Genomic DNA, 15,285 nt, shown 5'->3' with positions numbered 1-15,285 from the left:
TTTACAATGTACAATTCAGTGGCACTAAGTACATTCACAATGTTGTACAACCATCACCACTATTTCCAGAACTAATTCATCATCAAACAAAAACTCTGTACCTATTAAACAATAATTCCCCATTTCTACTTCCCCCAACCCCTGGTAACACCTATTCTACTTTGTCTTTATGAATTTGCTCATTCTAGATACCTCATGTAAGTGGAATCACAAAATATTTGTCCCCTGTGTTTGGTATATTTCACTTAGCATAATTTTCTACTCTTTAGGTAGAAGAGGCCAGATCTATGCTTTTTCAAAACAAAACAATACTCAAAAAACCTAAACTGATAACTGATGAATGTTTTCTAAGTAAAACATGTCAATCCCTGTGAATAATTTCTTTCAAAGAAACAGTCGCTGTGTTGAGTGCTTCTGAAGGTTTCCCCTGAAAACTTGTGAAGAATTACTATCCTGTTGCATCATCACTCCAAGGGAATATTAAAGCAACAAAGATTGCCCCAGTGAGAGTAAGAGGAGGGCAATAAGTTCAAGGGAGGAGAGGAAAGGGAGAGGGGGAAAAGGAGTGGATTTTAACCAGTAATACCGGACTGGTCTTTCCAGAGATATTTTTTCTATAATTATATTCTTTGCCTGGATCTCTTCTAACACAAATTCCAAAAAGATTAACAACCTCCCAAGAACAAGAGACTCCCATAGGACTCAAATGTGGTAAAGAACATAACTGATTTTCCACTAGCAAAATCATAATTATTGCTTAAAGACTCTACAAGAAACAATATAAGTCCTTAAACTCAAAAAGTAGTCTGTCATAGAGAATGGACTTGAGGACACGGGGAGGGGGAAGGGTAAGCTGGGACGAAGTGAGAGAGTGGCACGGACTTATATACACTACCAAATGTAAAATAGATAGCTAGTGGGAAGCAGCCGCATGGCACAGGGAGATCAGCTCGGTGCTCTGTAACCACCTAGAGGGGTAGGATAGGGAGGGTTGGAGGGAAACGCAAGAGGGAGGAGATATGGGGATATATGTATATGTATAGCTGATTCACTTTGTTATAAAGCAGACACTAACACACCCTTGTAAAGCAATTATACTCCAATAGAGATGTTAAAAAAAAAACCAAAAAAGTGTAGTCTGTGAGTCAGCAGCATTGGCATCACCTAGAGGTTAGAAGGCAGAATCTCAGGTCCCACTCCAGTCCTACTGATTCACAATCTGCATTTAAACAAACAAGACTCTCAGGTGATTCCTATGCATACTGAAGTTTGAGAAGCACAATTTAGCCCATCCTCTGGTCTCTGGTCTGAAGTATCCAAGAAAATTTTGCTGACCTGGCTTTCCAAATCTCTGAAAAAGATGACTTCATTATTTCATTGTAAATGGGATTGCAGAATCTATACCATATTAATGATTTCTTCTCCTAAGCCTTTTCTCAACCTCTTTCAATTCTTACACAAAGAGGCAGACAGAAATGGGATAAGTTCTAGCCACTAGCCACTATTCTTAAAGGTGCCTAGAAATTCAAGTTTTCATTTTTTCACTAAAAATACTACAGAGCTATGTGTTTTTTACAACATACACCGAAAAAGACTTTCTCAGAATCAAGATATATTTATAATAGTAAAAACAGAAGCTTTTCAGGTAAACATTTTATTTACTCATATAGAATTATACTTTTACCCAAACCAAAAACCAACAAGCAAAACACAACAAAAACCACAACTACAGACCCGCTTCCTGAAAGAATCAGGACATTCAGCTCACATAGAATTTAAGATACTATGTTATATGTAACTTCAACCTGTTGCAGAAGACAATTTTGATAGTTGCTGGAGCAAGTCAAGAAATTCTTTTACAACAGTAACTGTCCAGTGTAGATTACCAGAGATACTCAGTCTGAGCGATGATGGCAGTATAGTTTTATTGAAAAAAAGAGAGGGAGAGAGAGTAATGGGGGGCAGGAGGAGACAGAGAGGCAGAAGAAAGCACTGCCAATATGGACTCCACCCTAAGTTCTATTTGTTTGTCACTAGCTTGCTTCATAGGTTGCTTCCTCTCTTTATGCCTCAGTTTTTTAATACATTATGACCTGTGTTGTCCACTTCACTGCTGAGCAAAAAAAAAAAAAAAAAAATCTAGGTTCATTAACTTTCTCTAAGTGAAAAATGGGTGAGAAATGGTATGTTCAGATTATTCAAAAGTTAATATAGGTAACGTATATAACTAGTATTAATAATTAGTAATAATACCTTTGTGTGATTCCTTAGTTTTCAAAGTACTTTCCAATATAACATCTCATTTTTTCTTCCTCCAACTCCATAAGGTAGGAGGGCAGGTATTATTCTCACTTTCGTAAGATGAAACTGAGAACCAAGGCTACTATGTAGTAGAACGGGGATTTAAAGACTAGATCTTCCAGCTAACTTCCTAATTTGTAAAGAATTAAAATAATGGGACACATAACTTTAGAACAATATTGAATATAATTTACTCTCTTTGGATGATTCAGAACTCATCTTAGGATTGTATATGGAATTATACTTGTAAATTAGGGTCATCAATATAAACATTAGTCATCTCCATAGCATTCAGTGCAGATAAGATGATTAAGAGAGCTGTCTGGTTAACCCAAAGTCCATCTCTATTCCAGTGCACTTTTATAATTCTGGAATTTTATCCGTTCAAGGAAGTCATGAATTATCCATATGGTTTCAACTCTAGAATTGGTGTCCACTTAAACTTACATTGTCCTTTATGGCTACAGACCATATCTGAGCTCTTCTTCCTTGACTATAATAGAAATTACACACACTCTCTCTCTCTCTCTCTCACACTGGAGAGCAAGGGTTAAATGAGATACTCCTGTAAAGAACTTAGTGTTGTGCCTTCCAACACACAGTAGCTACAGAAGAGAAAAATAAGAGAGAGAGAGAGAGAAAAGAGTTGACATCTTCACTGGAACGTTAAAAAATCATTGGACAAAACAAAGCAGAAACATCATCAAACTTACACTTTAAAAAATTCAATCTGGGGTTTCTATGGTTATAAAAGAAATTCATGCTTATTAGACAAAGACACTGAAAATCACCCATAATGCCACCACACATATATAATCACTGTTAATATATTGGTGTATATCCATCTAAAGTTTCACACACACTCACACACATACAGGCAAGTTTCGTGTGCATGTTTTAAACAAATGAGATCAATTAACTCAATCTTGTATTCCCTGGGGGGGGGGGAATCTACCCTCCCCCGCCCCAAGTAGAAGAAAACAAACAAAAATAAAGCCCTAAACCCCTCAAATTAGAGTACATAAGAAATGCTATTTTATAACTAGTTTTTAATTTAATATACCACAGTATTATTCTACTGCAATAGAGAGCAAAATCATCATTTTTAGTGTCTAATATTTCACTGCACAGTCACTTCTAGTCTCTTTTTTGGGCTAAGCTGCTCTTCTTTCCATGTAAATTCTAAACACCACTATTATAATTTATTCAATCACACTGTTCTCAGATTTTCCTATTGTAAACAATGCCATGAGCATACATCTTTACTTACTTGGAGGGCATGACATGCACATTTAAAATTTTGACAACCTGCCCTCTGGAAAAATTGTACCAATGTATATTCTATTGATGATGCTTTATATTCCCATAACTTTGCCTATCTAGGTTTGGTTTGAAATAGAACCCTGCTTTTACTACCATTAATAGTGAAAGGTTTTAGGATCCACAAGTTAAAAAAAAAAAAAAGAGGTGTTTGGCTAACATTAAGAAGAAAGCAAATATTTGAGGAAAACAAAATAAAACACAATTTAAAAAAAAAAAGGGTTGTGGGGGGAGGAACCCCAGGATCCAACTCCTCAGAAATTCCCGTTCAGCTGGGAGCTGGGTTCTTCATCACCCTGCTCACTCCTCCTCACCATGTTTGTTTTATTTGTTATGTGTTATTTTTTACTCATCATCTGTAGTGAGACGGGTAAGGAGGGAATGTACAACAATAAAGAAGATGCATGCTTCCAACAAAGTACCTCTGAGATTGACTCATGACTTAGTACCAGCTTCCCTTGGAGGTACCACTGCACCAAGCTCTACTGAGTGCATATTTCATAAAAATGGAAAACAATAGTTTTAAATGTTTTACCTCCAATGTGATAATTAAACTGTTTGCTCTGACTTCTGTGACCGTCCCCAAATTTTCCTAATTATCAGTAACCATGATTTAATATAATAAAAACCTCAGATTATTTCAAGCTAACACACCAAATGTGACAAAGAAGCAAAACATGCCCATCACAGGAGAGGAGTTTACCTAAACATAGTGCACTCCTTCTCCTTAATGACGACTCCTTACTTCTGATTAAGTAAGCTTCTTAATCAGAAGCTTAGTTAGCTTTAGATGTACTTTATATCTGAGATAGAGAGTAGATTCTGTACATTAATCAGATAAGATTCACTTTATGTTTTCTTTAACCAGTCAGAATGGTCCTAGGGATAGAATAACAGCAGGTATGAAATGACAGGAAAAAAGTTTGGATAATGCTTTCCTTTGGAACCATTATCCAGAGATACTTCAAGTGTCCACAGAAAGATCTGTGAATCCAACAATCAAAAGATTACAATTCAGCATTATATTTATAAAATACTGCATTACTTCAAACCAAGTTGTTAGTTCAGACTTAGATAAAAATAAAGTGCCATCTCTTGAGCTGCAGCATCAATGTCTGCACTGAGTGAACACCCACTCAGGAGACTTGTGATCCAGTTACCCACTACCCTGGATTCATTTCTGCTCTGCCTCTTAGGTCATTTACTGAACAGATATTGACTGAGTACTACAGTCGCCCCTAGGTATCTGTGGGGGATTGGTTCCAGGACCCCACCACAGATACCAAAATCCGAGGATGCTCAAGTCCCTTATATAAAATGGCACGGTATTTGCACATAACCTACACACATCCTCCCATATACTTTACACCATCTCTATATTACCAAAATACCTAATACAATGTACATGCTATGTAAATAGGTGCAGCGCTGCAAATTCAAATTTTGCTTTTTGGAACTTTCTGCAATATTTTTCCCCCAATATTTTTAATCCGAGGCTAGTTGAATCCACAGATGCAGAACCCACGGATATGGAGGGCCAACTGCATTTAGAATACAGATATTATCTGGTGCCAGGCAGCTGCACTGGGCAGCAGTGAAGAACAGAACTAAGCCCTTGCTCTCAATTCTAGCTGAAGAGACAGACCACACAGAAGTATAAACGTTAACAAATAAGATAATTTCAGGTAGTGGTAAGTGTTACGAAGACAATAAAATAGGGGATGTATTAGGCTGTAACTTGGTGGTGAGGAGAAAGCTTCATTAGATGGGATAATCAAGAAAGGCTTGTCTCAGGAGGTGATATCTGAGTTAGACTTTGAATAAGATAAGGTCAATCATGCAATGATTTGGGAAAACAATGTTTCAGGCAGAGGAAATAGCAAAAGTAAAAGAAAGAGCTTGGAGAGTTTGACAGGAAGAAAGAGGGTGAGTGTGGCCAGAGCACAGTGACTGAGGGGGAGAATGAGAAATGAGGTTGGAAGAGCCAAGGTTAATATAGGGTCTCAGAGGCCATGGCAGAGTCTAATTTGATTCTAGGAATAGTGGAAAGCCATTAAAGGGCTTAAACAAGAGGGTGATATTACCTGATTTAAGTTTTTAAAAAGATCTCTGGTGGCTCTGTAGAGCGTGGACTGCAGCAGAAAGGAGATCAATAGAACTGATCAATGTAAACAGTCCATGCATGAGATGCTAAAGGCTTGGGCAAGGGTGGTGATGGGAACTGAGAAGAATGGTCAGACTCAGAATACATTTCAGACATGAAATGACATGACTTGCTAATGAATTAGATGAGGTTTGTGTGGGAGTGAGGGCAAAACCAAGGATTACTCCTATGCTGGGACTTGAGCAACCAGATGGACCGTGGTGCCATCAGCTGATGTGAGGAATACTAGGGGAGGAACACATTTGGAGTGGAGAGCGGGGGCAGTCAAAGGTTCTGTTTCAGGCATGTTAGGTACTGGAGATCTAACAGTGGTATAAGCCGGGGTACAGATACCATACGGATGGGATATAAAGCCCACAGGACAGGATGAGATTACTTGGAGAAAAACTACAGATAGAGCCCTGGGACTTGCCAATGTTGATCAGGTGAGAAGAGGAAGAGGAGCCAGCACAAGAGCTGAGAGGGGGCACCCGGTGAGGTAGGAGGATATTCAGGAGAGGGTGGGGTACAGAAACCAAGAGAAGAAAGTATTTTTAGAAGGAAGGAGTAATCAACTATGTTAAATGCTGCTGGGAAGTCTGAATAAGATAAGGAAAGAAAACTCACAACTGGATTTAAAGCTAGAAGTATTAAGAAAGAAATAAGGTAGAAAGATATGTTATAAAAAAGGCATTTGATCTCGATCAAGCTATCACTTTTAAAGCTAAAAAAACTTATAAGGGACAGTCTCAGCAAAATCCCTGAGGTATGTTGATTTATCAGGCTAAGTACATTTTGACTTCCCCTCTCAAAGGGAGAGGAGGAAAGCAATGACTCAGGAGGGTGTCCTTCTGAGTTTTCCATTCTTACTCCCTGCAGAAGCGAGCCTTCCTTGGCAATAGTGTGGTGGCATTCAGAATGTATATGGAAAGAGGAGCAGCTCAGCCCAAGAGAGACTGAAAGTTTACTTGCCCCCCTGACTGTGATTCATCAAAGTCCTGACAGTCTCCTGTCCAAACCAACTCCAGCTAAAAGTTTCTTTATCTAACCCAAGGGCCCAAGTGAAAGGAAAAAACTGCCAACAGAAGGAGAAGACCATATCCACGCCCTCGGCTGGAGCATTCTCCTGGCCACTACATTTTCTCTTCCAAGGCTGCTACTGTTTCACTATCAGACTCCAGCCTGTGTCTCACTCTGGTGGTATATCACTGAGGACAAAACTAAAAAAAGTGATCTGAGGCCCGCCCACACCTGTGCCACCTCACTCCCTGCCCCTTACCTGAGTCATTTTGTCCACAGAGACTGGAATTCCATCGATGGTGAGAGGCGGCAGCTCTGAGTTAACCTCCTGTGGCGCAGGGGCGTGCTCTGCCAGGGCAGACTCCAGGTCCTCCAGGATCATGCTCTTGTACTTACGCACCTGCAGGGAATTAAAGGCAGAAGTAAACAAGATGCCCAACAACCAGGGAGGGTTGGTGCCAAGCAACCAGAGAGTGGGTGGGGCTGGCCTCCCTCAGCCATTGCAGAGCCCTAAGAACAAACACGTCTACAACTAGCAGATAAAAATACCCGCTGGCCCCAAAGACATCACATTGTACAGAATTAAATGAAAAGATGATGAAATTACAGGTAACAATTGTAGAAAGAAACCAGAGGAAAAAAGTTTTACAGAAATACCGCTCCTCAGTTAAAATCACCTTTTCTCCGTAAATGCTGGCCCCAATACCTGTTCCAGATCTAACAGGAATGGCATTCATTATTCTGCATTTCCCAGGCCATTTGATAAAACCTAGCTATGGCAGTTAATTACCAAAATCATTTTCAAGATCACCGAGGCCTTATGTCTCTGAAACTCTAAGAAACCTATTTGAAACTTTCCTATGCCGTTACTTTCCTGCAAAGCTAGACTACCAAACAAATAGGAGATTCAAGTGTACAAGAGGCTGCACTGAAAGGCATCAGAGAAAAAAACCAAGCTGGGTGTCATAGGTGTCACTATCAGCAAGGCCCAGGGCCAGAGAGAGCACCACAGGTCAAGTCCTCCTCCTTTCTGGTACTCCCTGGTGACAGAGGTGAACTTCAAACCCATCATGCGTCTGTAACTCTGACAAGCCCAGGTCTGAAGCAGATACTGTTATTCTGACTCCATTCCTTCCACTGCCAGTGAAAGGTCTCTCAAAAAACAGAACTTAACAGCAGCACATTGTACATGTACACATTCTTCTATCATGAGCAGAAACGGCAGACAGACACTGGATCCTACCACCACCAATAATGGGTTCATTCACTTACAAGAATACACAAGGGGGATGAGGATACCTTTGGGGATAACAAAGAAGCCATGGAATTATAGAAATGTGACAAGATGGGATAGAAAATTAACTTGCTTTCAGGGCTCTGGCCATTATCTTAGAAAAAAAGGGTAAGAGAAAATGAGGTTTACCCAGAAGTTATGACAATGTTTGAGTCCTGGGTTTTCTGCTAAGTGGACTGAACTCCAATCACCACACACTTCCTTATAAATATCTCACTATGAAGATTAAAAGAGAAAGATTCCCATACTCAACCTCAAGCATATGGAAAAGTAAAAATTATTGTTGGCTACGATGTACAACTTTTACAGAGTTTTCCAAATAGATCAACAATAAAAGTGATGAAAGAAAAATAGTGCAAACGTGTAGAATCATTATTATCTCTAGAGATTCAGTTTTATCCTAAAAGAGAAAGTTTCAAAAATTACTGCTGATATATTTATTGTAACAAAACAGCTGTGTTGTCATGGCATCTTTAAGGATACATATTTTCTGATTTCTAGGTTTCTATATCCTAAGTAGAGTTTTTACACTACCAACTCACAGAAAAACTGAGTAAGCCTACTTTATGGTCTTTGAACTTTAATGTATCAGGTTAAATCATTATATTAGTATGTATTCCCATAGTAGGAGTGAATGAAAATAATATGAGTAAATTTCATTGTGCAGAAACACCTGGCATTCAAAGACAAAAAATCATTAGATTATTACTATTATTACATTATTAGCTACTTTCAAACAATTTCAGCCATTTGTATGGGTCAGCAGAATTCTAGGAATTCAGATCCAGGCATTTTGCTATACTTACCCGTGCTATATAATTCCTTAAAAAAATCTTGATTTAAAAAAAAAAAAGAAGCTGGTAGAGCATCCCTCAGAGTAATTTACAACTTCAGGTGTGACCACAATATTTCTAAGTCTGCTTAGCAAAGTTAACTAACTTTCCCAGAATTAAAAAGCTAGGGCTTCAATTCTACCTGATCTATCAATCCTGAGATGAACCGCCCCCCCCCCCGCCACATTTATCATTCCTCTGAAATTGGAATACATGTTAAAATTGCTGTAGACCAGGTGTTATGGCGCATAGCAGTCACTGACTGCACATATGTGAACATGGCTGTTATCCCTGGAGGCATGACTGTAACCCCTGGCCTTTTAAATCAACAAACCATTTAGCACCATTTCAGAAAGGAATGTGAGTCTTGGTTGTGGTCTGATAACTTACTTCCCCAGTGATCCTTCTGGTAAGACCAAAAAGCACCAGCATCAAACTTGTCGCAGCTTGGAAAAAGTCTCAGAGACAACAGTAGAGCTTTTTTTAAAGAAATGAAGCACCACCCATGCTCTTGATGGCACAGAGGACAATATTACATGAAACCACACATACAATGATGACTCTGAAGCAGGAAGTAATCCAGAAGAATTGGACTGTGAGTGCGAAAAAGTTTTAGGAATAGCTAAAAAAAAATTTAGAAATAGGAAATTTATTTCACTTACATTTTCCTTTTTATGTATTTACAAAAGCAGTATGATTAAAATCTGTATCTAAGTAAGCCTGAAAGAGCTCTTTCAATAAGTATAAAATAAAAATTCTAAGTGATAATAAGCATTGTGTCAGAGTTTGTCATTTTTTCTTTTTTTTGTACTACATAAATAATGGTGCATCTTATAATTGATGGTATCATAGATATGATGAAATACAGGTTTGTTTGTTTTCCAACTTCCACCTTCTATTCCAAAAACCACAGCTAAAGCCTTTGTCACTTCACACCAATATGTCGCTGTCAACTAACTTGTTTCACAACTAAAGTTAAAAATCACTTAAAAACAAAATCAGATGGTCTGCCTACCAATCTCTCCTCCCCCAATTCATCCTCTATGCTGCTGCCATTTAAAATTTCTCAAACACTGATAAATTATAATGAAATACCATTTATTGAACACTTGCTATGTGTCATGTACTGCATACATTATTCAATTAATTCTCACATAATTCTATAAAGAAACTACCATTATACCCATTTTGCAGATAAGAAAATTCAGGCTTAAGTAACTTCCCCAAATTATATAGCTAGTATATAGGAATATAGCAGAAAATCAAACTAATTTTTACGTAGCTTCAAAGCCTGTATGTTCAGCCACTTCACTATCATTTATCTTTTTTCTCAAAAATACTCCTACAGTTCCCCACTTCTTATTGGATGAAGTCCAAACTTCTCAGTCTTGCATTTCAACTGTTCTGATCATTCCCTACTTTCCCAATACTCTCCACCAGGGCCACCAGGTACAGCTGTGCATGCCCAGCTCTGAGAACTATGTGAATAGCACCCTCCTGAGTTCCCAGCGCATAACCCAGAGTCCTACTGGGCAGCTTTGCTCACCATCCTCCCTCTTTAGCTGGCCATCCTCCTCACTAACTTTTGCATCTAGCAAGTTCTTTTCTGTCTCTGGGTCTTTAATTCTGCTTCTTATCCAAATATTATCCATCTTTCAAGGCCCAACTCAACTTCCACTTTCTCTGAGAAAACTTCCCAAGTGTTCTTGCCATAATTCTCTTACTCCTTTAAACTCCTACAGGTTCAAATAATCATGTGTCACTTACATTGTTATTTCCAGGGTACACTTGTACACAACTAGTGTTATGACATCACTGAGCACAGGAACCAGGTATTTTGTTTATTTTTAAAATACATATTATGAAACATTTCACATATTCAGACATGTACAGATAATACATTAACAAACGTCCTCATAATTAACAGAGATGAGAGCGTTTAGGGTGTTTACAGGAGCCATTAGAGTTCTGGGCACAGAACGCGCTTGTTGAGGATTTAGGAATTGGATGCTACAATCGTAAGGTCAATGGGCCTTTAGTGAGGTTGCAAAAACAGTCCCAGACAAGATATCATAATTCTTTTGCATACTCAAAGCTTTTCTGGATAAAAGAGGAATCTTCAGGAAGGTCTCAAAAAAGATTTTTAAAATTATTTTTTACCTATGAGCCCCTCTGAGATTAAAAATATATTGTCATCTGAGGTATATAACAAAGAGATGCTCAAGTGCAAAGCTGCCTTCAGACCTGTGATCCTGAAGCATGCCTGGCACAGAGCCAGGCCACAGGCTGTGGCCCATGAAATCTGTTGGCTTCATTCTGTTCTCTCTTCAGTCCCAATGTCAGCCTCTTCCCTCTCCTGCCTCAGTCCAGATCTCAAGTTTTCCCCTTGCCCCCTGGATCCCTAGTTTTGAACCTTGAAACCTCAAAGGACTTAGATGGATGGAATCCTTATCTCGTACTTGGTATCTAACAGTGTTAGTTATTTGTTGAATAAGTAATAAACAAACAATAGGGCTTTTCCTTTACTAATTGTTAAATATGCTTCCACATTTCATGTTAACCTGAAGCCATTTTTTAAAAACCTATCTCAATAAGTGAATGACTTAGAACAAGAAATCATGATAGTATTGGAAAGGTGGAATTAAACAAAGGCAGAAGGATGACTTCAAAGAAGCTGGTGATAACCCCAGAGCTACCTCTTGCTTCTGTGACTGTGACTAATTTCTGTACCTTAGAACTGGTTAGTCACACCCAGAGTATCCCCATCTAAATGCTATGGATTACTGACTCTGAGGAAAGAGCTCCACCTTCAGAAACTCCCATGGTTCTTCTGAAAAAAGATGGAAATTCTCTCTGTCCCTCAATAAAATTTTTCTAGGCCTATTCTACAAAGCTCATAAAAGTATGTGACAAGGCAGTAAGCCACCAAGAGAATGTCCTTAGGGCACAGCAACTTTAAAATCTACCATTTGCCAATGCCTTTCATGCCAGTTCTCTGTAAACGTTATATATAGGGGAATGATAATAAACTTTAATTAATTTCTACTGCTCCCCAGTGAAGTTGGTATTATCCTTATTTCACACATGAGGACACTGAGCCACATATAGGAAAAATCAATGTGGGAAACCACTCAAGAAATCAAAGCCTAAACAGAGTTTTCACAAAAGGGAAGTTTTTAGCTACATATGCCCACTCTAGTTAACATCAACCCATGCGCAGGATTGAATTAGCCTGTCTAAATGTTGATAACTCTATGTTTTACTATGGGAGCCACACCTTCATTCACTAAGAATGATACTCAAAAAGACCAAAACATTCAATGGAATTATTCTGGAGGTCTTTTAACTTGCTTTGTTTTAAAGAGCAGAGGCTTAAAAGGACAAAAGTTTTAAACTGCAGAGGACATTAGATCTGAAGGTAGTAGATCCCAAGCAACTTAGAGAAATCTTGAGTTTCTAGGTTGAGGAACTCTCATTCTCCATCATAGTCAAAGTCCCTTTCTGAGAGTTTGCCTAATTTTAAGTTATTTCACTACCCCCATGTTACATATATAAACATGGCATATGTAATCTCTGAACCAGCAGCTTCTCCATCCAAAAAATATTTATTATTCATTTGTATGCTAGGCACTGTGCTAAGGAAAGGGCTGGGGACAAAATGGTAAGCAAAGTTATCAGTCACAGTACCCCATTGCTGTATATATTCTAATCTAGTGGAGAAGACAAACACAAAAATAATCACAAAAATAAATGTGTAATTACAAACTGGGACAAGTACTATAAAAGATGACACAATCTAACTTAATAGATCTTTACTTCTCAAGATCTCAATTTCGATCCAATGCAGGATCAGAATTTAGAAACCAAATCTGCATTCTGAATTTCTGAGTGCTGCCAAATGTTTAGGATGCTTCATTCATTCAACAAATATCACTGAGCAACTGTTCATGGCAGGCACAGTGCTTGGCACTGGGAGCATAACGGAGAATAAAGTAGATCCAGTCCCTGCCATCTTAAGAGCTCACAATCTAGCTGGGGACAGACATTAATCAAATAATCACACAAATCAGTAAATAATAAAGCATCTATAATAAGTGCTCAGAGGTGCTGTGAGAGTCTTAGATAGAACAAGGGGCTTTAATCTGCACAGGGAGGTCAGAAAGGCTGCACAGAGGAAGTGTCAACTGAGATGAGTTCTTAAATATGAGTCAAAGTTAATAAGATGAAGAAGGAGGTAAGAGAGGGCAAATCAGAGGGAAGAGCATACACAACAGCTTTGTGGAGGAATGAAGCAAGGGAATGAACAAAGACTCTGTGGCTGGAGTAGAGAGAGAAGCTGGGGGATGCGGCAAGATGAGGCTAGAGACAGGTGGGAGTCAAGCAGAGGGCTCCTGCCACCGAAAAGGGAACTGGATGGACACCACGATTGGTAGCTAGGGTCGTGGCAATGGAAACAGAGAAAGTGGGCCAATTTCAGAGATATTTAGGAAATGAATGGAGAACAAAGTAACAGATGGGGTGTGGGGTGGAGAAGAGGAGAGGGACGTGCCAAAATGGCTCTAGGTTTCTGCCTTGCGTAACTGGATGAGGAGGACAGATATTGGAAACAGACATTAATTTCTTTGGTTGGGGAGGAGAAGACTTTAGTTTTGCTGAACTTGAGATGCTATTAAAATATCCAGGAGGAGATTTTTCTCTTTCCTATTCTCTTTCAGTCCATCTTTTGAAAGTATTTTTGATAATGTCTGTTTTGTGTTATTTGCATCTTCAATATATATGGAAATGACTTTCTTCCTTAAAAACTGCATACAAACATATGCACATATAGATGAAGTTTCTCTCTCTTACTTCCTACTATCTTTCGCCTCATCACTTACTCACCCCCAAGGTTCTCTGGCCTCTTCTCTTGGTTCTGCAGGTCTAACCAGGAGGAGGGAAAGGGAAAGTGACCTTTGCTGTTCAGTGGCACCAGAATAATGACCTTTATACTGCCTCTTTCCCTCCCCAGAAAGAAGCCAGCAGTAGCTATAGTGGGTGCTTGCTTATAACAACCATACTGACCTTTCACAGAACTGGGAAGAACTGGAAGGTATATTTGTCCCCCTTTAGAGGAGTGGGGGAAAGACTAAGAAAATGAGATTAAATTTGAAACTCCACATTCAATATCCTAGACAAACCTATGGGAGATGTTGGGCCCTGGCTCTACTATTCAGAAATTGGGGACTCTTGGGCAAATCACTTAACCTCTCTGAGCTAGTATTCTCATCTGCAAAATAAATACCTACATCTCAGGGTTCCTGTCAGGACTACTGAGAATATAAATCTGCTATACTATACAAATGTTAGTTACAACAATCCTCTGCACTCAGCAATTTCATAAACATGTAGAAAATGCAGATTTACTTTTAAAGTAGGATCAAATTCTGTATGGTTCTATAACCTGTTTTCTTCACTTAATAATTCATCATCAGCATCTGAAAATATTAGAAAGATCTATGTCATCATGCTTAATGGCAGTGTAGCAGTCCTATCTATGGACGAGCCATCGATTTATCTGACCAACCCCTTATCTTTGAACTTTTAGGTTATTCTCATTTTTTAAAAAAATACTATACATAGTACAGTGACTGATATCTTTGCTCACTTAATCAATTATTTTCTTAGGAGAAAATTTCAAAAGGAAGCTGGATTAAAAAGTGTACACTGGGGGCACTTTTTATACCAGTTGCCAAAATGCCCTCCAGAAAATTACACCAATTTACATTGCCTGTTTGATATGCCAACACTGCAAGTTTTATATTTTTTTCATGTTTGCCAACATGAGCCATGTAAAATGACTTTTTGTTTTAATTCCCATTTCTTTGAAAATTTCTGTGGTTGTTAAACATTTGTAGTTTCTCCTTTTGTTTATGTTCTTTTCTCTTTTGTCTTTGGGTATTTTCAAAAATATAATTTTTAAATGAAAAAATTTAAATATACAGAAAGGTGGAAAGAACAGTAAAATAAATGTCTGTACATCCACCACTTAAGATTCAATAGTTGTACATTTTGGCATAATTACTTTATCTGCCATCTACACACACACACATTTTTTTGGGCTAACCACTTAAAGTATAGACTTTGCAACACTTTTTAAAAAAAATATTATTTATTTATTTATTTATTTATTTATTTATTTAGCTGCGCCAGATCTTAGTTGAGGCATGCGGGATCTAGTTCCCTGACCAGGGATTGAACCCGAGCCCCATGCATTGGGAGCTCGGAGTCCTTTAACCACTGGACCATCAGGGAAGTCCCAACACTTCTTAATATTTCAACATGCATCTTGGAAAAATGAGGGCATTCTCATATATAACTACAATACAATTATCACA

The 15,285-nt window shown here is 38.5% G+C and overlaps 1 protein-coding gene across 7 annotated transcripts in view; it reads right to left on the bottom strand.

The window, feature by feature from the left end:
* NRF1 (nuclear respiratory factor 1) overlaps positions 1-15,285 on the bottom strand; it is a 132,282-nt gene that overhangs the window by 55,262 nt on the left and 61,735 nt on the right. For all 7 annotated transcript variants that reach the window (XM_061198044.1, XM_061198046.1, XM_061198043.1 and 4 more), the window contains one exon: positions 7,044-7,184. In XM_061198044.1, the coding sequence (XP_061054027.1) occupies positions 7,044-7,184 (141 nt within the window). The remainder of the gene's footprint in view (positions 1-7,043; positions 7,185-15,285) is intronic.

The sequence above is a fragment of the Eubalaena glacialis genome, chromosome 8 (genome assembly GCF_028564815.1).
Source record: "Eubalaena glacialis isolate mEubGla1 chromosome 8, mEubGla1.1.hap2.+ XY, whole genome shotgun sequence".
In the NCBI taxonomy this organism is placed as follows: domain Eukaryota; kingdom Metazoa; phylum Chordata; class Mammalia; order Artiodactyla; family Balaenidae; genus Eubalaena; species Eubalaena glacialis.
This window is presented reverse-complemented; position numbering and strand designations above follow the sequence as displayed.